At 41.7% G+C, this 22,987-nt stretch overlaps 1 protein-coding gene across 3 annotated transcripts in view; it reads right to left on the bottom strand.

The window, feature by feature from the left end:
- Nucleotides 1–22,987, bottom strand: part of SMAP1 (small ArfGAP 1) — a 136,858-nt gene that overhangs the window by 34,574 nt on the left and 79,297 nt on the right. For 2 of the 3 annotated variants that reach the window (XM_007447204.1, XM_007447205.1), the window contains exons 5-6: nt 18,926–19,006; nt 14,434–14,514 (exon numbers count right to left, since the gene is read on the bottom strand). In XM_007447204.1, the coding sequence (XP_007447266.1) occupies nt 14,434–14,514; nt 18,926–19,006 (162 nt within the window). The remainder of the gene's footprint in view (nt 1–14,433; nt 14,515–18,925; nt 19,007–22,987) is intronic. The other variant, XM_007447206.1, reaches the window with a different exon arrangement.

Genomic DNA, 22,987 nt, shown 5'->3' with positions numbered 1-22,987 from the left:
GGGAAAGAATCAAGCTGCCTCCCTTTATGAACTACCACGTAACCCGAACTAGTAGAAATATTTCAACTACTAAAAAAGAAATAACAAATTAGGAAATCACCATTTTGCAGGGCCTGACGACTTGCTAGAAACAGGTACTGACAGAAAAACAAATACCGTACGCTAACACACATATATGGAATCTAAAAAAAAAAAAAAATGGTTCTGATGAACCTAGGGGCAGGACAGGAATAAAGACGCAGACGTAGAGAATGGACTTGAGGGCACGGGGAGGGGGAAGGGTAAGCTGGGACGAAGTGAGAGAGAGGCATGGACATACATACACTACCAAATGTAGGATAGCTAGTGGGAAGCAGCCGCATAGCACAGGGAGATCAGCTCCGTGCTCTGTGACCACCTACAGGGGTGGGATAGGGAGGGTGGAAGGGAGGGAGACGCAAGAGGGAGGAGATATGGGGACATATGTATATGTATAACTGATTCACTTTGTTGTACAGCAGAAACTAACACACCATTGTAAAGCAATTATACTCCAATAAAGATGTTTAAAAAAAAAGAAACAGGTACTGAGGTGAATGGGCTAATAGACAGAATGAGAAACAGCCAGACGTTACGTGCCTCTTGACGGAGAAATAATAACACCACAGTCTAAATGAAACAATAAATCAAATGGGAATCCGAAGGACAAAGGGACAACAGGGACGCTGATCAACAAAACTCAGACTGTGGGAGGGAGAAGACCCCCTCCCTCAACAAGTGAGTTACAGGAAAACAGAGGTGAGGGAGGGACTGCTAGGCTAAGAGGCTTAAATTGACAAGCCAACACGATCTGTAGCTTGCTGCAAACTAACAAACTGGGGGAAAACTCATGACTCGTGTAAGATAACCGGAAATATGAATCCTTTATAGGGTATTTGATGAGGAATAATGAATCGCTGTATTTTTTGTTTTAGTATACATGGATAATGGCCTTTTATTCTTTTTAAGAGACCCTGTCTTTTAGAGATATATAATGAAATATTTATGGATGAAATGACAATTTCTGGGACTTATTTCAAAATAGTAAGGGTAGAAGTAAGGGTAGAAATGAGGTATCACCTCACACCAGTCAGAATGGCCATCATTACAAAGTCTACAAACAATAAATGCTGGAGAGGGTGTGGAGAAAAGGGAACCCTCTTGCACTGTTGGTGGGAATGTAAATTGATACAACCACTATGGAGAACAGTATGGAGGTTCCTCAAGAAACTAAAAACAGAGTTACAATATGATCCAGCAATCCCACTCCTAGGCATATGTCCAGACAAAACTATAATTCAAAAAGATACATGCACCCCGGGCTTCCCTGGTGGCGCAGTGGTTGAGAGTCCGCCTGCCGATGCAGGGGACACGGGTTCGTGCCCCGGTCCGGGAAGATCCCACATGCCGCGAAGCGGCTGGGCCTGCGGGCCATGGCTGCTGAGCCTGCACGTCCGGAGCCTGTGCTCCGCAAGGGGAGAGGCCACAACAGTGAGAGGCCTGCGTACTGCAAAAACAAAAACAAAAACAAAAAAAAGATACATGCACCCCTATGTTCATAGTAACACTATTCACAATAGCCAAGACATGGAAGCAACCTAAATGTCCATCGACAGATGAATGGATAAAGGAGATGTGGTGTATATATACAATGGAACATTACTCAGCCATTAAAAAAATGAAAGAACGCCATTACAGCAAAAAGGATGGACCTAGGGATTATCATGCTAAGTGAAGTCAGACAGAGAAAGACAAATATTATGTGATATCACTTACAGGTGGAATCTAAAATATGACACAAATAGAATAGACTCTCAGACTAGAGAACAGACCTGTGGTTGCCAAGGGGAGGGGGTTAGGGGAGGGGTGGAGTGGGAGTTTGGGGTGAGCAGATGCAAACTATTACACACAGGATGGCTAAACAAGGTCCTACTGTACAGCACAGGGAACTACATTCAATACCCTGAGATAAACTGTAATGGAAAAGAATATGAAAAAGAATGTATATGTGTGTGTGTGTGTGTGTGTGTATATGTGTGCAACTGAGTCACTTTGCTGTACAGCGGAAACTAACACAACAATGTGAATCAATTCTACTTCAAGTAAAAAAAAAAAAAATCCGCAAAATAATAAGGGTAGAAAGAGTAAAGGTATAGCTGACACAAGATTAGGTAGGTATGATTTGATAACTGTTGAAGCTGAGTAACAGGTGTGTATACATTTGACGTTTTCCAAGTAAAGTTTCATAAAATGAAACTTTAAATATATGGAATAAATTTACACTTACAGATAATGGACACTTTGAGAAACAAATCCCAAAGATTTAAGATCCTGTAATAAAGGCAATTTTATGCTTAAATGCCTATATAATTTATGCCTAAGTTATAACAATTTACCCCAGCAATTTTTTTTTTTCAGATTTTATAATGTAATTACAAACACTTTTGCTTCAAAGACAATTCTCAACATTCTTGGGTCTTCCAAAATGAGTTTCAAGGGAACACTTTACTCACTTATGGATCTTATTGGCTTCTACTTGGTTTTCAGGGAACTCAAAGTAGCCAGGCAGCGAAAAATAAATATTAAATTCATTTTCTGACCTCTCTTTACAAATCAACAAAGAGATGGAGTCAAAGAGGTTTTAAACTTTGTGAACAGCTAATCAACTATACTCCAATATAAAATAAAAATTAAAAAAAAACCACTTTGTGAACAACTTTGAGAAATTAGAAATACAACCGTTACAAAGGGAATAATAAAAAAGAACAAAGAAGAAACAAAGAACGCTCTCAGTAAGTCAAGCACCTAGACGGTTTGTCATTTAAAAGGTCACGAGCCACTGCAGTCGCTGACCTTCAACACCCCTTGAAAGAAGTCCAGGGTGGAAATGAGGAATGAGGCCCTCTGTGCTCTGGGAAAAAACGGCAGAACAGATCTTCATATAGTTAGATATTTTCAGGAGACAATGTTATGAGACCGATTCCTGCATCTCCTCGTATCTAGAAAAGCACTAACATCATCAATGGTGACGTCTGCTCCTCAGGACCAGCAGCCAGCCTCTGCCTCAATGTGTGCTTGACTGCACGTGCCCCCTTCACTGACATAGTATAGAATACTGCCCTTCCCCCCAGCTCCTGCGAGCGGTTCCTCAGAGCTACCGGAGAGGCTGTCTCCAGGGCTATAGTCCGCATTTTGCCCCAAATAATTCACAGCTCTCAGGTTGTGCATTTTCTTCAGTCGACAATAACACCATTAAGGACTAACATTGCTGTTGTAGAGCTCGTCTTTAACATACAAACTCAGACTGTTTCTCCAAGACAAGATGCACTAACAGGCCCCCAGGCAAGCCATGGACCACCTGGCCAGAGAATCATAAACCAGACAGCCTGACCCTCAAAACCGTGATTAAGCAAAGTCACAAGATGACGGTGCCTCTTTGTTCTTCCGCTTTAAAAACATCCCCAACTCAAAGCCCAGGCGGGAGCGGCCCTGAGGCTGGTCTCCCACTCCCTTGCTTGGCGCCTGCATGGACCCTTACTTTGCTGTGAGTGTGGCTTTCTGCACCTCAGGCCCCTGCTGATAGCTCTAGGGATCAGAAGATTAGCAGAAACCAAGTAGATTTTTCCCCAGATGTTTTCAAATCAGTGATGAAGAAAGGAGTGCTTCCCCTTCTATCAGTTCCACACATTTAAAGTTTACAACGCCACAGAAACAAGATCCTACGGTGTATTTCTGCACCTCAGGCCCCTGCTGATAGCTCTAGGGATCAGAAGATTAGCAGAAACCAAGTAGATTTTTCCCCAGATGTTTTCAAATCAGTGATGAAGAAAGGAGTGCTTCCCCTTCTATCAGTTCCACACATTTAAAGTTTACAACGCCACAGAAACAAGATCCTACGGTGTAGTAAGAAAAATAGGGACCCTGGACTAGTCTCCTCCACTCAGCAGTCACAGAAGTTTGGCTTCAGCAGGATGGGCGGTTGAGAAGCAGAGTAAATGCTACCTACCGCCTCTTCCCGCTGCCTTTCACCTCCATTAGAATCTGTGTGTTAACACACAACATGCGGGGCCACCAGATCTGCTGAGTCACAATAACTTGGGGTGGAAGGAGTCTCACACAGTGTTGGAACTACTGCTTCGGGGATTCTGTCACTAACACCCAGCTATTGGCTAGGGGGAGAGATGGAATTGGGAGGACCTGTTATACTCAATGCAATGTCTGTAAATCACCAATATATCTGAAAGAGACATCTGCTAAAATTCCTTGAAAAATAAGTAAATGCATATTCATCATTAAAATCAAATGACTAGATCGTTAAAGTCTTTACCAATGCTATTAAAGTCTATCTTTCAGGAGATAAAAATAGAGCTGGCATCATAATGTCTTTTTAGGCGTTTGGCTAACGTAAAGGTGGTGGTGGGAATTACCAAACAGCACACCAATATATTGTATTGGTAAAGAACCTTACATGCATGTGAAACGATTCTGTATACATTCGAATATGAAGGCAGGAATTCTGGTTTTGTTTATTACTGTATCCCTGGTACCGTGTATACAGTGATTGCTTAATAAATATTTGTTGAGTGACTCTGAGACAACAACCCGTTAGAGTCTGACAAGGCTATTTATTAAAAAGCTGAGTAAAATGCATTTCAACTAAACAGTCTGTCAATTGTTCTTCCTCAGGAAGCAGATGGCAACAACCTCCAGCCAGCAGTCTACGTCAGGCCCTCGCGGTCTCTTACTGCCTGGACTACAGGTTACAGCCTCTCCTCCCATCAATACATCTCCTGCAACCAGGCACCATCCTACTAAACCATCGTTCAAATCAATGTACTTCCCTACTCAAAACCAGTGATGTAGCGTTTATCCGGAAACTTACGGTTCTCTCAGTATCATCTCTGCTGTCTTATCCCCCATCACTGTGCTCCACTCGAACTAAACTGAACTAGGCAGTACTGCCAAACTATGCTTCCCAACGTCAGCCACCTGCTCACGCCATCCCTCTGCCTACCACGCTGTGCTCCTTCCTGACAGTCTTTCAAAGCTCACGTCAAGTTTAAGCACCTCCATGAAGACTTTCTTAATGACCCCGCGTGTTCTCTTTCACTTCTCTGAGCCTCCACCGTCTGTACCTCCCCAGCTGCCCTGTAACAGCCTTTGCTAAAGTGATTTTTCCTGTCAACCCCTTTCAATCACTCGGTCTTTCCGAATTTTAAGATTCTTGAGGGTAAGTTCTGTCTTCATTTTTAAGTTCCTTCCAACACTTTAGCTGCCTTGTACACTGCAGGCACCCTAACAGTGGCTACATTCAACCCAAATATTTCCTCCCAGAAATCTTTCACCATACCTCTCCCCTGGATACAGAACGTCAGTAGCATTTAATCTACTGAAAGGCAACCAAACGGTCAGATCAACTCCCTCTTACTGTTACCTGTATCAGCCTTGCACTTACACCACACAGAATACCACATGAGCTGGCACAGCAGCACCCACTGATCCTACAGCACACTTTACACAGTCGAGAGAGGAGGGCTGAGTCTGGGTGGGGGTGAAGAGGTCAGTCGGGGACTCAGGGAACTGCATTCAGGTGAACCGTGGCCACATATGTAAGATACAGGCACACGGGAGCTGTGCAGCCCGTGAAGCTCAAAGGAAAAGCATCCAGTGACAAAAGGCCTGGAGAGCCCTGGGCAGAGGCTGCACCGTGGTCTCGCTAAGGCTCTTCATTCACTGCTTCCAGTGTCCGCACCAGACTCTAGGGATGTTCTCACCAGCTGGTCAGTGATGAAACTTGTTCTCAAGATCCACACATAAAAACAATGCCTCAAGACTGCCTACCATGTCCACCAGAAAAGAGAGTGTCTGTCTCTCTCTCCAGAGGCGCAGCTAAGAAGGTGAAACGCAGTGGTAATAACCCAGCCAGGCTGACTGCAGGAGGCCATGAGCCCAAACAAGAGAGGCCTGGGAGAGCCAGTGAGTGGCCCTCATCGGAAGGCAGCAAGGCAGGGAGAACCATAACCCCGGGGCCAGGGCTTCCTGTGCTCCGCACAGGTGGGTACTTTTTTTTTTAATAACTAAATGTATTCATTTATTTATTCATTTTTGGCTGCACTTGGTCTTCGTTGCTGCACGCGGGCTTTCTCTAGTTGTGGCGAGCAGGGGCTACTCTGTTGCGGTACGCAGGCTTCTCATTGCGGCGTCTTCCCTTGTTGCAGAGCACGGGCTCTAGGTGCACGGGTTCAGTAGTTGTGGCACACAGGCTCAGTAGTTGCGGCTTTTGGGCTCTAGAGCGCAGGCTCAGTAGTTGTGGCGCACGGGCTCAGTAGCTGTGGTTCGCAGGCTCTAGAGCACAGGCTCAGTAGTTGTGGTGCATGGGCTCAGTAGTTGTGGCTCGCAGGCTCTAGAGCACAGGCTCAGTAGTTGGGGCACACGGGCTCAGCTGCTCTACGGCATGTGGGATCTTCCTGGACCAGGTCTCGAACCTGTGTCCCCTGCATTGGCAGGCGGATTCTCAACCACTGCGCCCCCAGAGAAGTCTCAGGTGGGTACTTTTTAAAAACAGAGCGGGGATGCCTCCACGTGAATGAAGAAGCACCCCAGCCTCTCATCACTGTGCATTTTTTACTTTCTGGTCAGACATTATTGCTTTTAAGTCAAATGAAACCCGTCAAATTAAGGGACAAAGAACATAAAGAAAATATCTTCAAGTTCAATAGGAAACAGGTTTTGAAACTTTTCTTGAAGTTTTTGTATGTTTAGGAAAAAAATTTTTTAATTTTTTTAAAAAACAAGTAATTACTAGGGAAAGCATGTGTTAATACAGCCAGAGCCCTGTAAGTTTAGGACAAGTATAAGTCCTTCCCCAACAGTTTTTTTTTGGCAGGGGCAGGAGGGGAAATAGGAAAATAAAAGGTAAAAAATGATACATCAGGTTTTTCTGTTTAGAGTTTTACGTAATGAAGAAAACATAACATTAAGTTTTAATCCTTCTGAGCAGTGTGTCACAGTGTGTAAATGGCTGGTGGCAAGAAGCAGCTCAGAGCACGAGATGCACTCATCTCATTAAATAGGTTACGCACAAATCTGTATAACATAACTCTAGTTTATTTTCAGTTCATTATTGTTCTCACTGGTAAGGATGGCATAATAAACAGGAAGGTAAACTGCCCTTACCCACATCTGTTACGTGGCAGATGGTCACTGCTCGGGTGGACAGACGGACCCTTCCCCAGATCCTCTGGATGCCTGGACTCCTTCCCCACACCAACACAGGGAGCACACACAGCACCATACAGGACCAATCAGTTATGCCTTGTTGTCAAAGTTTAAAAGTCATATTTAAAAATAATTTTTGAAACACCATGGTTACAAAAGAAAAGGTTGTAACTCAGATAAACAGAATATTCCTCTGAAAGGTAGCCAAAATAAATGCCATAATTCGTGAGTCTGAATATGTATTCAAAAGAAAAACACGATAACAAATTTTTTTTTGCGGTGCGCGGGCCTCTCACTGTTGTGGCCTCTCCTGGTGCGGAGCGCAGGCTCCGGACGCGCAGGCTCTCTGCAGCCTGTGGGATCTTCCCGGACCGGGGCACGAACCCGTGTCCCCTCCAGCGGCAGGCGGACTCTCAACCACCACGCCACCAGGGAAGTCCAACATAAAATTTTTATACCATAAAGTTCATTAAAATTGGATTATAAAGGAAAAGCTGTATATATTTACAAAGTACCTTTGAAGTTTTATTTACTAACTTTTAAATTGTGGTAACAGCCATTTCTAAGCACAGAGTTCAGGGGCATTAAACATTCACACTGCTGGGCAACCACCAAAGCCATCCATCTCCAGAACTCTTTCCATCTTGCACAACTGACAGTCTGTACCCATTAAACAATTACCGTCCTTCCCCCCATCCCACCCGTACACTGGCAACCACCATTCTACCTTCTATCTCGATGAATCTGACTATTCTAGGGACCTGCATGAGGTACCTAGAAGTAGAATCACACAGTATTTGTCCTTTCGTCTTTATTTTACTTAGTATAATGTCCTTAAGGATCATCCATGTTGTCGCCTGTGTCAGAATTCCTTCCTTTATAGGCTGAATAATATTCCATTGTACATACACACCACATTTTGTTTATCCATTTATCCACTAATGGACATTTAAGCTGTTTCTACATTTTGGCTATTATGAATAATGCTGCTATGAACACGGACATACGAATATCTGTTTGAGTCCCTGGTTTCAATTCTTTTGGGTATACACCCAGAAGTGGAACTGTTGGGTCAAATGGTAACTCCATGTTTAGTTTTTTGAAGGATTACCAAACTGCTTTTCACAATGGCCACACTAGTTTACATTCCCACCAACAGGGCACAGGGTTCCAATTTCTCCACACCCTCACCAACACTTGTTATTTTCTGGGTTTTCTGACAGCAGTCATCCTAATGGGTGTAAGATATAAAGTACCCTTCTAAAATCCCTATAAAAATTTTCATTTCTACTTATATATAAGAATGCCATGAAGTAAGCTAGAAATTTAGAAGATACAAAATCTTATTAATGTAGTCCATACACTAAAATTCATGATAATACAAATATTGGATAAGAAAACACTCATTATATAATATTAAGTGAAGGATGAGGGAAAAAAATATTTTAAAAAATAGTCTACATAGAAAAAAAAGAACTGAAAGTAAAAACTAAAAGGTTAAAGGTGATGAGACTCTCGATAGTAAGATGACAGGCTTTCGTTGACAGTTTTTTCTTGTATTTTCCATGGTTTGTATAATAAGGGGAAAATGGCTATAAAAAGAAATATGGCTGATATCATTATCACAATGATAAAGATTTAGGAGGGGCTAGACTTTGAAGGGCTCAGGTACTTTATTCTATAAGCAATTAGGCTCAGTTATCTCTTAATCTTTCCCAGTGTTCAGGCCCCCACCAAGTTCTGATGAAGCTGGAATTCTTTCTTTTCTGCCTCCAGTTTTTCCGGCAAGGCAATGTTCTGAAATAAATGCAGTAATCCAGACAAATAACTGCAAGTACCACAAAAGTAATCTTCCAGAAGGGGAATAACAACAAAGTTTATGGCTACAGGGCTAAATGCTATCTATGGCCCAAGACCATGTATCTAATCCAATTTTTATCCTAACACGCTGTTCTGTTTTTACCTCCAAAATGCAGATGATTCTCTTCTTTTAATTTAAAAAAAAATTTATACAATTTTCCCAAACCGTAAATGGAAACATGCATTGGTAACAAACCGTATTATAATAAATAGCAATAAAACCAGAACCACTACTGCGGTTATTACCTTAAATTACCTTAAAAGGGTTTAACTTCCCCATCCCCAAAACTGACTATTTGTCCATTTTCCATGTTTTGATATGCACATCTTTAAAAAAAGAAAAACTATAAAACTCAGAACCTCCCAAAGGAGAAATTAAGATCTGCTCATATAAACTTAAAGAGAACTCATGTACATTCCTTTAGTAGAGTACTTCTCATCTACATAAACATATTTATAGATCACTGGCTACTTGGGAGATAGCCTAGTAGATAAATCTAAACTAAGTGAATTAGAAATGTCAAACATATGACAGAATATTTTAGAAAAAGTCAAATTTATAACACAATTTTCCAGCAGAATATCTAAAGCACAGCAGAGAGACATCTATTTAAGTGTCAAAAGCATCTGCCCTATTAATCACTTGATTCATTAAATTTTTAGGTTTTACCTTTCTCCTCTCAGAAAAGAAAGTAAGCCTGGTTCCAGCTAACCCCACTGGCAACAGATGCTCACACAACACAAAACGTAAACCTTAGGGAGACCTAGGTACAAAATATAATTTAAGCGAAGTGGTAGACTGCTCAGGGAAAACAAGTGTATTTACAGAATGAAGAAGTCCCTACCGGACGCTTAACAAATCAGTAAAAATTATGAATTCACTAGTTAGGACAGTATGGGATGGCGTTGTATATAAACACACTGTTCTTTTTTAGAGAACTCTGGACTGTTCATTATAAAATGATGTAGAATGTGCAAAAGGGCTAAAAATTGCATCAAGAAAGGAAACTGAAGACATATATGTCAAATCAAAACACACATACACACAACACGGGACTTAAATCAGAAGGCATGGGTTCAAACCCCTGTGACTCAGAGTCCTTCTAGGGTTTAGTTAACTTTTTTATAAAATAAGAGAGGTAAGGTTCCTTCCAACCCCCCAATTAACATACTTGTAAGTAATCATTTATTAACTCACTGCTGTGTGTCAAGAACCATACTAATGGCTTTAATTGCAAGTGGACTCAGAACAAGTGTCCTGGGAAAAAATAACACCTATCAAGCATCATTCTTTTAAACACATAAAGAGCCACAAGATGGAGTTTAGCCTTTAAAAAAGAAATAAAATCTATTTTTCCAAACCAGACTCCATAAATTCTCTAACTAAACAATAACTGAAGTTTTTGTAAGGAATGAAGATAACACATACAGCTTTCCCTCTGATGTCAGGAATAAGACAAGGATGGCCTCGATCACTGATTCACAAACCAGAAATAAAAAGAGCAATAAAATTAACCACAGAGATAAGATATTTGCAAACCCGTAACTGGAAAAGGACTAGTTTCCTCTATATATGTGTGTAAGTGTGTGTGTAGAGTGTTACAAATCAATAAGGGAAAGGTAAGCCATCCAATTTAACAATAGGCAAGAGATCTGAGTCAGAACTCCAAAAGGGGGATTCCAAATGGGCAATAAACATATGACACGGGCACTGGGCCTCATTAGTAATGTAAGAAATGGACATGTAAAATACCATGAGATATCCTTATATACCCATCAGACTGCAAATAATAATACCTCTGACAATACCAAATGTTGTAAAGAATGGAGTGTGACCAGAATACATTTGGTATACACATTGGAAAACAGTTTGACGTTATGTAGTAAAGTTCAAGATACAGATACTTTGTGACCCAACAAGTCCACTCCTAAGTACATCCTAAAGAAATACATACTTAGGTGCACTGTACAAAAGTGTTCAAAGCAGCACTATTTATAACAGCTAAAGCCTGGATATAATCCAAGTGTTTATCAACGATGGGATGCATAAAGTAAGGAACATATAAATAATGGAATACTACACAACAATTAACTGAGTAAACTGTATCTATATAGAGCATGATTAACCCTTACAAAAACAATGTTGACTGAAAAAAGCAAAACACAAAAGAATATTTGTGGCATCATTTCATTTGCATGTTCAAAAAACAGAGAAAAACAGTATTTTCTAAGTAATATTTCTATTATTTAAAAACACATACAGAGAAGGTAAATCTATTTCTAAAATACAAGGAAATGATTATCTCTGGGAGAAGAGAAGTGATTTAACTGGGAAGAGCTGGGGAAGGCAGCTTCTGGGCAGCAGCCATGTTCTGTTTCCTGACTAGGTCCTGAATACATGGCTGGTCACTTCACATGTAAGTGTACATACACAAGTGTGCATGCAAGCTGTACACCAGCCCAGCTCCTGGCAGATACCAGACAGCCAATAAAGCCAACTCTTACTTACTTATGAGAATGATATTCTGACTACTATTGCTATGATTTTCACTGCTATTACTGCTAATTTCTCCTCTAGATTATACATGCCCCCTGAAAATATCAGCTCAGGGAGAACACAAAGAAAAACGCCTAATGAGAATGAAGTAAAGCTCGCTTGTGCTATTGTTCTTTCAGCTTCCCCACTGTTACGCTTGTAAATGTATCTTCCTCCTTATATAACCTACAATATCCTGACCACGAAATTCTGACAGGAACTAAAGCTTTTCCCTCTGGGTGATTATTCCTTCCGCAAGGTTCCCACCATTGGCAACAGGAGTCCTGACCTCTGCAGGGTGAGCAAAAATAACAGATGAAGTGCGAACTGGGTTTATTTAAAACCTAAGTACTGGACTTCCGTGGTGGCGCAGTGGATAAAGAATCCGCCTGCCAGTGCAGGGAACATGAGTTTGATCCCTGGTCTAGGAAGATCCCACATGCAGTGGAGCAACTGAGCCCATGTGCTGCAACTAAGGAGCCCACCTGCCACAACTAAGACCCGGTGCAACCAAATAAATTTATTTAAAAACAAAACAAAACAAAAAAAACACACAAAACCTAAGTACCAAAGGGAAATGGCAACGGAAAAGTGCTGTATTCCTCACTGTTCACATGCCCTGAACTGCTCTTCTCAAGCTCCCAATCCAGAGACTGTTCCCAGGTAACCCTGGCAGCCCCTCTCCACAGCAGGCAACAGAAAGCAAGTGTTTACATGCAAGACCATGAAACACACATGGTCACTACATCAAATGCTCACTATATTTGGATGGTAAATATTTTTTTAAGAGAAAAAATAAATATATGATGTTTTAAAAGTGGTTAAATTTTACATCTTGCCAAGTACAACAATAAGGCATTATATAAACTCTGATATTTCCAACTTTTGGAAATAAAAGATAAAACTACTAGTGATTTTTAAATTCCTTTGTAATCAAATAGGAAATTGTAAGAGATTTCACTTACAGCTTCTGACTGATGCATGCTGAAGAGAAAGTTTCCAGAGCAGAATTAAAGCTATTTAAGTAATCAGGCTATAATTACCAACTTAATCACTCCTTTTAAAAAGTTTTATAATACTTAACATCTATATTTAATTTGGTGAAAGGTAAGAATCTAATTCAGTAAACAATCGTTAAAACAATTAGTGATAGTCAAAAAAACTAACTTTAACTGAAAAGTGCTTCAAAAAATATCTCAAAGAATTCCACTTAAGTCTTCAGTATTTAACAAATTATTCAGAAATAAATTGCAGTTTATTAATTGTTCTGCATGACCTTGGGATCAAAACATTAACAGGAATTATGAGATGGAAAACATCAACAAATCAATGTACATGTATTTATCCTAAACATCTGATACACATAAGAAACTGTCAGAAATACAAAGAAACCTAAGACTTATTAGTCCCCATCTGATTGATAGTACCTAATCTCAGGAAACAGAACATGAACATGGATGCATGTGTGTTAGACAAAGAAATTTATCTAACAATACAATTAAACAATAATATGAGGCAGGAAGTAATAAAGTCAAATGTAGGACAATGTCACCAGAACTTTGAGGAAGGGAGAGAGCCTATGAGGTTGGGGTGTTAGAGGGGCTGGATGGACAAGGAGGAACGAGTAAGCCTAGATAAGAGGTGCGGAGAGCAAAGGACATCCTTGGCCAGGCAGCTCAGTGCCCAGAGGGATGGTGAGTGTGCTCAGGGGGCAAGACGCAAGTCTGCCCAGTATGAAGAACGGGGGGGCGACTGCTAGGAGGGGGGTGAAGGGGCAGATGGTGGATGTGTTTGGTTGCTACATAAAGGACTAAGGAGCCATGGGATACTTAGCACATCTTAAATGCAGAAGGCATGTTCTAATAAACATGATGGGAAAAGAACCAGTAAATACTGACTCGTACACTTTAAATGGATGCACTTTGTAGTATGTAACTGATGCCTCCATAAAGATGATTATTAACATTTCAACAATTAAAATCAAGGATGTTCCCTTTACTGACAATTCCCTTACTGTGCTTCCATTCTTGTACGAGGAAATGCATTCAAGCCAAGCCACCATGATTATTTAACCAAGCGCTTGACAGAAATCTAATGTTCTCTCTACCTCTAGTAGGCCTGATGACTTCTATCCTGCTTATCACTGCAAAATAATCTTCCAGTAGAACCCTTCTGAATTAAATGCTGCCCACAGCCTTTCCTTCAAAAAAGAATCAATCTGGACCTTAAGGTCCCCTACAATTTGAGCTCAATCTACCATTCTGGTCTTATTTTTCACTACTTTCTATACACAGACATAGATCTTTCTTCAAACTCCACTACTCATTTATTTTTCTAAAACATACTTTGTCTATTTCCAGTTTCCATGTCCTCAACGTTCTCTCCACAGGATACACTCCTGCCTCACACTTTAATCCTTCCTACCTACACTTCAAAACCCAGCTCAAGTGCTACCTTCAGCACGGAGTCTTTTCTGAAGGCCCCTGCAGGGATGTCTCCACATCCTCTCAACTTTCGCTGAACTCTGATCGTGCATGAAGCTAAAACCACCACTTCTTTACGTCAGGAATAATACTTGCCCTTGAGGAACTCACATGAATCTATACCCACACATATGTAGCCGATTACAAATCATACAGGACAAGCCAGACGGACATGCTTAGCACACAGTATTCATGCCACAAATACTTGTTGAAAGAATGATTATTTGCATATCATGAATATCCCAAAAGTCATTCATATATAACTATACAAATAAGGTCAAATCTTTGTAGATTAAAAAAAAGAAGAAGAAATTTTACCTTTTCAGTTGTAAGAGGTTTTGCAGGCTTTTCTGGCTCCTTTTCTCTCTTTTTCTCTTCCTTTTTTTTTTCTTTTTCTTTCTAAAACATAGCCGAAAGTTTTGATTAAGTTTACTTTTTAAAAAATGTTAGCTCTTAACACATTTTTATTTTATTAGTTTGAGTCACCATTTGAAAAGGGTACAAATAAATATTCAGTGATGACAATATCCAGTGATACTGACATGTAAAAGTAAGCACAGCAAATTCATACTCTCATTGAGTATGCTGATAACACAACAAAGAATAACTTTTCTAAAAAAGAAATACAGAAGTGAGACAATTTAGAACTTCTTTGATATTTTAGAGTTTGTTTTAAAGAAATGAGACCTCTATTCAATAAATTCTCACTGCATCTTTACATAAGGTCAGGCTTTCTAACAGCAACCATAAAGTTGAAATTTGAATACAAAAAAAAAGCAAACTAACTGATGGAACAGAATTCTTTATCACACAGATGAAGACCAATTACAACATGTAAACATGAGGAGAAAAGGGTAAAAACACTTTAATTTTTTTAAATAACACAAAACATTTTCAGTCTGTTACCACAGCGTTGTGATTTTTAAAAGTGCAAATACAATAATTTTCTCACGAAAAGAATGCTGGAGATAGTGGTTGGGGACTAGAGCCAGCTGACTAGTTGGCATATTTAATCCAACCCAGTCTAGATAAACTATAATGGTATTATAATGTTCACAATTTCCAAGAAGGTTGAAATAGAATATAATAATAAAAACTTAAGGTCCATAAAGATGCCAAAAAAAGGAAAATGAAGTAAAGATTAAACAAAGAGCATTCATAAGGCATGTAGAGGAAAAAGATGCCTAGAAACCTAGAACTGGGTGATACTGCAACTGAGTGCTGACCTAGTTTCCTGGCAGCAAACATGAAAGATAAACTGGTGAACCTAGAAAAGGCAGAATAATAAACACATGAAACTTAGTCAAAATGCCTAGAGGTTGCATTTGCACCTGTGCCTTTAAAAGGGTGTTTGACACCACCTCTCTCAAGAGTAGAAATTTTGCTATTTGTAAATCAAGAAAGCCAACACCGGCAATTCCTAGGCCATAATGTAAGATATAATTAAAGGTCCTATGGGCCAGGCACTGTGATAAGCACCTTATTGTCTAACTTAATTTTTACAGTGATGTCTGGGGAAAAGGTCATTATTGTCATTTTACAAATGGAGAAACAAAATCTCAAGAAAGTAACACACAGAGCTAATCGTAGTAGGGCCAAGGGGCTGCGGGGCCCAGACTGTCGAGCGTCGGTGCTCCCTGCCGCCCAGCGGAGGGCTGCCGTCTATGCAGTTTTTCTTCCCCATGGGGACAGCTAACGCTTACTGGGCCCTTCCCATGTGCCAGACACCATGTGACTCATTTAAATCCTCACAACAACCGTATGAGGTAAGCAGTATCACTGCCACTGTGTAAGTGAAGAATAAACAAGATGTGCAAAAATCCTTCATATATTGCAAAACGTTTTCCAGATATTAGTCAAGTTTAGGGAGGAAGGCAATGTGGGTGATCATTCTCACTACTATGCTGGGAATGAACGGTTCTGTAACTGCTCAGAGCTCTCAGTTATTTCTCAAGGAAGTCACCGTCATGAGATGGGGGAGAAGCCAGTCTTTCTAATCGCTATGATTGGTGGGCACATCTGAAATCACCAACAATAAATTAAATTAGTTAGCTATGTTTAACAGAGGGAGATGCTCTTTAACACTGGAATTTCAGCTGTCAAAATATGGCTGTAATCTACTGATGCCAGCAGCGGTTTTAGAACACAGGCTTTGAAGTAACGTTAAAAACATGGGCTCTAGGGCTTCCCTGGTGGCGCAGTGGTTGAGCGTCCGCCTGCTGATGCAAGGGACACGGGTTCGTGCCCCAGTCCAGGAATATCCCACACGCGGCTGGGCCCGTGAGCCATGGCCGCTGAGCCTGCGTGTCCGGAGCCTGTGCTCCGCAACAGGAGAGGCCACAGCAGTGAGAGGCCCGCGTACCGCAAAAAAGAAAGAAAAAAAAAAAAAGGGCTCTAAATGCAGATCATACAGTTTGACCGACAGATGACCCCCATCTTTAGAATCAAAAGCTGCTGAAAGATCAAAGAGTACTGTGAGAAGCTAAGTTGCTTTAAACTATTTTCTCATCAAGAATAAAACACAGTGGTGTTTGGTATTGTAAAACAGCAGTTCCTGAAACTTGGTTACTATATATCCAAATGATATATAGTGAAACAGGAGACCTCCTGCAAAAGAAAACTGAAATGAATGTTCACGTCCTACAAGACAGAGAGAAGTACATCTTGGGTTCATTATAATCAAATTACACTTGAGTGATTTAACTAAAGATACGGTCTCTAAAATTTTTTATGCACTCTTATCTTAAAAAGTTGGGAGCATATATACTCTACCACACGTACGTATGTATTTATAAAGCGCATAGAGCACTATATTATACACATTACAAAACATACATAAAAATAGAAATTTTAAAAGGGTAAGAAAAAGAAAGCACGAAGAGACATTCTAGTGGACTCTTCTGTGGGGCTCCCCAGTGTCTAAATGCTATCAGGCACGATGATTAGTGCTCGGCTGGATCAGACCCCTGCTTTCTAGGACCTGGTGGCAGGCACCACACAGCACAGACACGGAAACTGAGGGCTTCCACCCTCTGGACCAGGTGTCGCTGCCATCCTTCCACCTCCTCGCGGCCACCTCCGCCCTCCTGCAGTGCTTCTTCCCTGGGCCTGCCTGCTGACCTCTGAACCCTACAACACTCTGACCTCTAAAGCCTGTTCACCTCCAACCATGCCCTTCTTGCTCCAAACTGTCCCCCACTGTCCCGGGGACCTCCCCTTGCTCTGTTAACTCTTCAGTGCACCCAGCTTTCCACTCTCATGGCTCTCCCCAGGCTGCCGCCACCTCCCCCCTTCTCCTCTGGCCTATGGACCTGTGCATCCAAGCCCTGACCAGATACCCAGACGTCCCGCCGTCACCTCACATGCCAACACACCCAGCGTTTAGTCCCACCTTCCCTGCTCTCTCCTCATACCCGCTCAGCCCAGATCCCTTCTCACCGGGCAGCGCCGTCATCTACTGAGGTGCTCGGGCCTGAAGCCGGGAGCCATCCAGGCTCCCAAGGCGCCTCCCCAGCCCACTGATCACAAACCCCACAGGCTCGACCTTCTCAAGATCTCTGACAGCTGCGCTCGCCCTTTCACTCCCTCTGTCTGTAATTTAGCAACCCGCCCACCATTTATTCATGGACCAGCGCAGCAGGTCCTCAAGCCTTTCCGCACCCATCCGCACAAAGTTGGCTCTCCGGAGACAGTGAAGCAGAGTGCTACGACCTGAAAATCTGATCTGGATACTCCTTCTGCCCTGAAACTCATCAAAGTGCCAGGGTCTTCAGGACGAAGGCCAAACGCGCCAGCAGTTTCACAGGAAGCCTCCTCTCCGCTTCTCTCCCCAGCCCACGCGTGTCCCAGCCACGCCCTTCTCCCCGCAAATCCCCAGTCATCCCGCTCTGCCCACGGGCTTTTCTCCACAAGATGCTTTCTCTTCTTGCATTGTGCCCTAGTCCTCACAGCTAATGTTTATGAAGCGTGTAAGACGCATCAGAAGGACGCCTGCTGCGCTCAGAGCAGCACCGTGAGCGCACGGCAATCGCAGCACGCGTTCTGCCGCGCTAGAAACCTCTGTAAAGTTCTCCGTTTTCCTCTGTTAGATGGAAGCTGCTCCAGGGCAGGGAGACACACCTTGTTTACCTTTGTATCCCCCGTATCAAGCACACCATTTATCAAGGAGGAGACACAGAAACAGTGTGAATTGAAAGGACGTCTCAAACTAATTCACTAAGGTCAGGATGAGAACAAAAAGATCCACAGTCAAAAAAATTAAAAACCTTCAAATATTGGTAGGCATGACTTTACAAATCCATAATGGTAGTACTGTGCATCCTAACCACCCCTACCCCACACACACTCCAACAACCACTGATGATTCTACACTCCTACATTTTATCTATGTGATGGATACTATTGTTTAAAAAAAGAAACTTGACATTAACTTTCTTCAAGTGCTTATAATAACAGAATCATAGAAAGAAAACATTTTTAACCAAAAACCTTCCAAATAAATCAAAGAATTCAAGAGCAACTACAGAAAAGCTCCTTTAAGCGTAAGGTGGTAATGGAAACAACAAAAAACTAATTGCTCATTAAATGCTGAGATATATCTACGGTTAACAATAAATTAGTCATTCTGAAATTAAATGCAGATTAAAACCCTGTGATCCTACCTGTGGCACAGAAAAGTATTCTTGTTGTATTTAACATTTTTAATACTGGCGACCATTCAAGACATAAACAACTATTACAGCATCCCAAACGATGACACATTTACCACCGAGCGCTATGGAATGAGGCTATAGCTAAAACACTACCATACCTCCAATTTGTTCTTCTCAACAGCAGCTTGTAGAGAAGGAGAGGATACCAAAGGCTGAAGAGGAGCATCAGAGGAGGAAATCTGTGGAATGCAGATGGAAAGTCAAGAGAAAAAAACAAAAAGAAGACAATCAGAATTATAGGCACAGGAAAGAAACACACACTCGTGTATTTCAGAGATACAGAAGCACTCAGAAGTATGTTAAATGAAAATAATGCACCAAGAGAAAAGTCTTGGTTTCTAAATGCTTCCATGTGGAATTTCTATAAGTAAAAGTACTTACTACAGAAGAGTGTACGATTTAAAATGGATTTCACTATGACATAAATATAAAACGCACTCAGACAAGATCATCCCCCCGCAAAGTACGTGAAGAACAACTAAGCATCACCGGTGGTTCCCTTTCCATCAGCGCTACTGTTGAGGTGCTCAAGCTCTGAAGCGAAGACACACCATTCCAAGTGGCCAGAGAGCACAAGTGAGTTCTCGTTCTTACTGACCGTAACTGCTTCAAGAATGGAAAATAACACAGAGCTGAAACAGTAAAAGTCAACTCAAATTTTAATCAACTGTTTAAGAAAACAGAAAGAAGGATGGGAGAAAAAAGAGTGGATTAATGGAGCATAACAGCTGAGCAGCAGACAAGACTTATCGTGAAGCCACTCCTACACTTCCTTCTTTAAGCTCCATGCACACAGACACCATCTCCAGGGCTGCCCTGGCTGAATTACCCCAAAGCACTATGAGACAGTTACAGATGCAGCAAAGGCAATTTATACATGGAGACAATTTCATCTAAAAGCCTTTTCACACATCTTCCTACCCAATTCCTACATGCGTGGTTCATCACTTCAAAGTAAGCGTTATCTTCCTGCCCTCTTTACTGCCAGAATATAACTGAAATACGTTTACAAAATACGTAGTAGATCTTTGGAGCCATAAAACTGACATCTCTATATTGCCCTATCATACCAACAGTGCCTACGAGGAATCTTTAAAAATAAAAGGTGCGATTATAGAAAGGTCATTATGCAATGTCAAAATAACAGTGTGAGATGACAAGTCCTCATTCGAATCTGCTTGTTACTGAGTTAGTTACAGCTGCAATTCTTGACTCACAACCCAAGCCCATAATCTTTAGGGGCGTTTTCCCCTGGCACACTGTTAGCTCTGCTAAAAGTATGCAAACTAGCCATCCAGTAACTACTGACTGAAATTACACGTAGAAGAAAATATTAAAAAAGACAAACTGTGCCTTAAAGCGCAGCTTCAAAGCTGGTTTATCCCACTGGACATTTACTTGCTAGAGCTATGTAGAAAACAAGAGATTAGAAAAAGCACATAAAATCACTTAAGATAATAACCTGTATCATAAAGACCATTTTTGCCCAAATTCATGTAAAAGCTGAACATAAAAATGTAAGAGAGGAATAGGGACACTTAATATGTCGAGTGTTACTAAGTCAACATAATTCCCTGTAAAAGTGCTTGTTCTCCTTTCCAGAGGATGATAAACTGATTTGGCCACTTTTAAAATTCAGAAGGAGCAACATAAGACTATTCAATAAATATCAGTCATTTAACAAAGCATTCTAATGCAAAAATAAAAAAGCATTAATACTAAGTTCCAGCTACGAAAAAACAGAGATGCTTGTTCAGTAGGAAACACATCTGAAAAGTCAATGGACAAATCCACAGGTGAATGTGAACAGACTGGTGTATCCATAAATCAAACTACTATCAGCCAATAAAAAAGGGATGGTCTAATAGTACACATGAAATCAGGGGTGAATTTCAGAAACATGCTGAAAGAACCCAGACATCAAAGAGTAAACAGGGTATGATACCATTCATATGAAGCTCCAGCACAGACAAGTACAATCTACTGTGATAAAGAGCAGATCAGTGGCTACCTGGGCCAGGGGTGGGAGGCCAGGGGCACAAAGCAACCTTCTGGAGTGAAGGAAAGGGTCTACGTGCCAATCGACTGTGGTCGTGGTTACATAGAGTATTTATTTTCCAAAACTCATTGAACTATGACTTAAACTGTCTGCCATTTATTGTATGTAAATTCTACCTCAGTAACATTGATTTTTTAAAAAGTCTATGAGCGGGGTAAGCCCCATCATGCGAGCAAGGAATGAAGAACTAGAGTCTACACGTCTTGCTTCAGCTGGAAGCAAGAGACACGACAGAACAGAGAGATGGGGGAGAAGCAAAAGGCAGGTGGGAGAAGGAAAGAAAAAAACGCAGAGGCAAGAAAAACCAGGTGCTCGTGTGTTCCTTCCAAATCTCTACAAGTGCCACCCACCACCCCTGCACTGACCACCAGCAGGGACCCGCCGGCCTCCAGCGCCTGGATGAGCACTCCTCACAGGTCGCCTTGCCCAGGTCTTGCTCTTCTACAAACTGTGACAATAGCAGATGCAAAGGTGATCAGCACCTAGCCCTACTTAGGAGGCTTGAACAGTTCACACACATTATACAAGGCCAGAGTCTAAACCCCTTAACCAGACCACAGGTCCTCTGCCTGTCCCCGCCTTCCCTGACCTGCGACCAGGCATCTAGCCGCATGCGACTCTCTGGTGCCAGCGCTCCAGTCTCTGCCCCAGCCTCCAGGGGTCTCTGCTCCTGCTGCTTCCTCTGCTGGAAGCACCCAGGCTCCCAGCGGGTCCCACCCGTCCTGACGTGGCCTCCTCCAGGAAGTGTCCCTTCGACCTCCAGTCTCCTGCAACGCTTCCCTCTGGCAGACATGATCATGTGATGTCCAGTACAGAGGCGATTCCTTATCGGTATTCTTCGTTCATCTGAAGTTCTCTGAGACAGACGTTGTTTCTATTCTGTTCACCATCTCCAGCATGTGACATTCAACAGGTCTCAATAAATTTTTTTTAATTGACGAAAAGGAAACAGGAGGATGAGAGCATCTCAGAGGCACAACCAAAAGGAGGCTCCACATCAGCAGTTCTCACTGTCCTCTGAAAGTGCACTGGCTTGCTCACATACTTCTCTGAAATCTCATATAAGTTATCTATTGGGGTGGCCAAAAGATTCATTCAGTTTTTTCTGCAAGATGGCTCTAGTAGCACTTAGCTGTCTTTAACTTCATTCAAAACAATTTTGTTAGATTGTACTGTGACAGTTGTCACAGCAGTGTGCATTTAAAAAAACATCAAAATTGGTGAACTTTTGCGTAACCATTTGAATACTGAAGATGGAAGAAAAAAAGCATCCTTTTCGGCACATTATGCTTTATTATTTCAAGAAAGGTGAAAATGCAACTGAAACACAAAAAAAGATTTGTGCAGTGTACAGAGAAGGTGCTGTGACTGACTGAACATGTCAAAAAAGTGGTTTGTGAAATTCCATGCTGGAGATTTCTCACTGGACGATGCTCCACGGTCGGGTGGACCAGTTGAAGTTGACAGCAATCAAATCGAGACATTAATTGAGAACAACCAATATTACACCAAGCGGGAGACAGCCGACATACTCAAAATATCCAAATCAAGCGTTGAAAATCATCTGCACCAGCCTGGTTATGTTCATAGCTTTGATGCTTGGGTTCCACGTAAGTTAATGGAAGAAAACCTTCTTGACCATATTTCTGTGTGCCATTCCCTACTGAAACGTAATGAAAATGTTCCGTTTTTAAAACAAATTGTGATGGGCGATAAAAAGTGGATACTGTACAATAATGTGGAAGGGAAGAGAGCGTGGGGCAAGGGAAATGAACCACCAACAACCACATCAAAGGCCAGTCTTCATCCAAAGAAGGTGATGTTGTGTATATGGTGGGATTGGAAGGGAGTCCTCTAGTATGAGCTCCTTCCGGAAAATCAAAAGGTTAATTCCAACGGCTCCCAATGAGACCAACTGAAAGCAGCACTCGATGAAAAGCGTCCAGAATTAGTCAACAGAAAACGCATAATCTTCCACCAGGATAACACAAGACCACATCTATTTGATGACCAGGCAAAAACTGTTGGGCTTCCCTGGTGGCGCAGTGCTTGAGGGTCCGCCTGCCGATGCGGGAGGCGCGGGTTCGTGCCCCGTTTCGGG

This window comes from Lipotes vexillifer, unplaced genomic scaffold (assembly GCF_000442215.2).
Source record: "Lipotes vexillifer unplaced genomic scaffold, Lipotes_vexillifer_v1.1 scaffold1180, whole genome shotgun sequence".
Lineage (NCBI taxonomy): Eukaryota > Metazoa > Chordata > Mammalia > Artiodactyla > Lipotidae > Lipotes > Lipotes vexillifer.
Note: the sequence above shows the minus strand (reverse complement) of the source record. Positions and strands in the feature narration are given on the sequence as shown.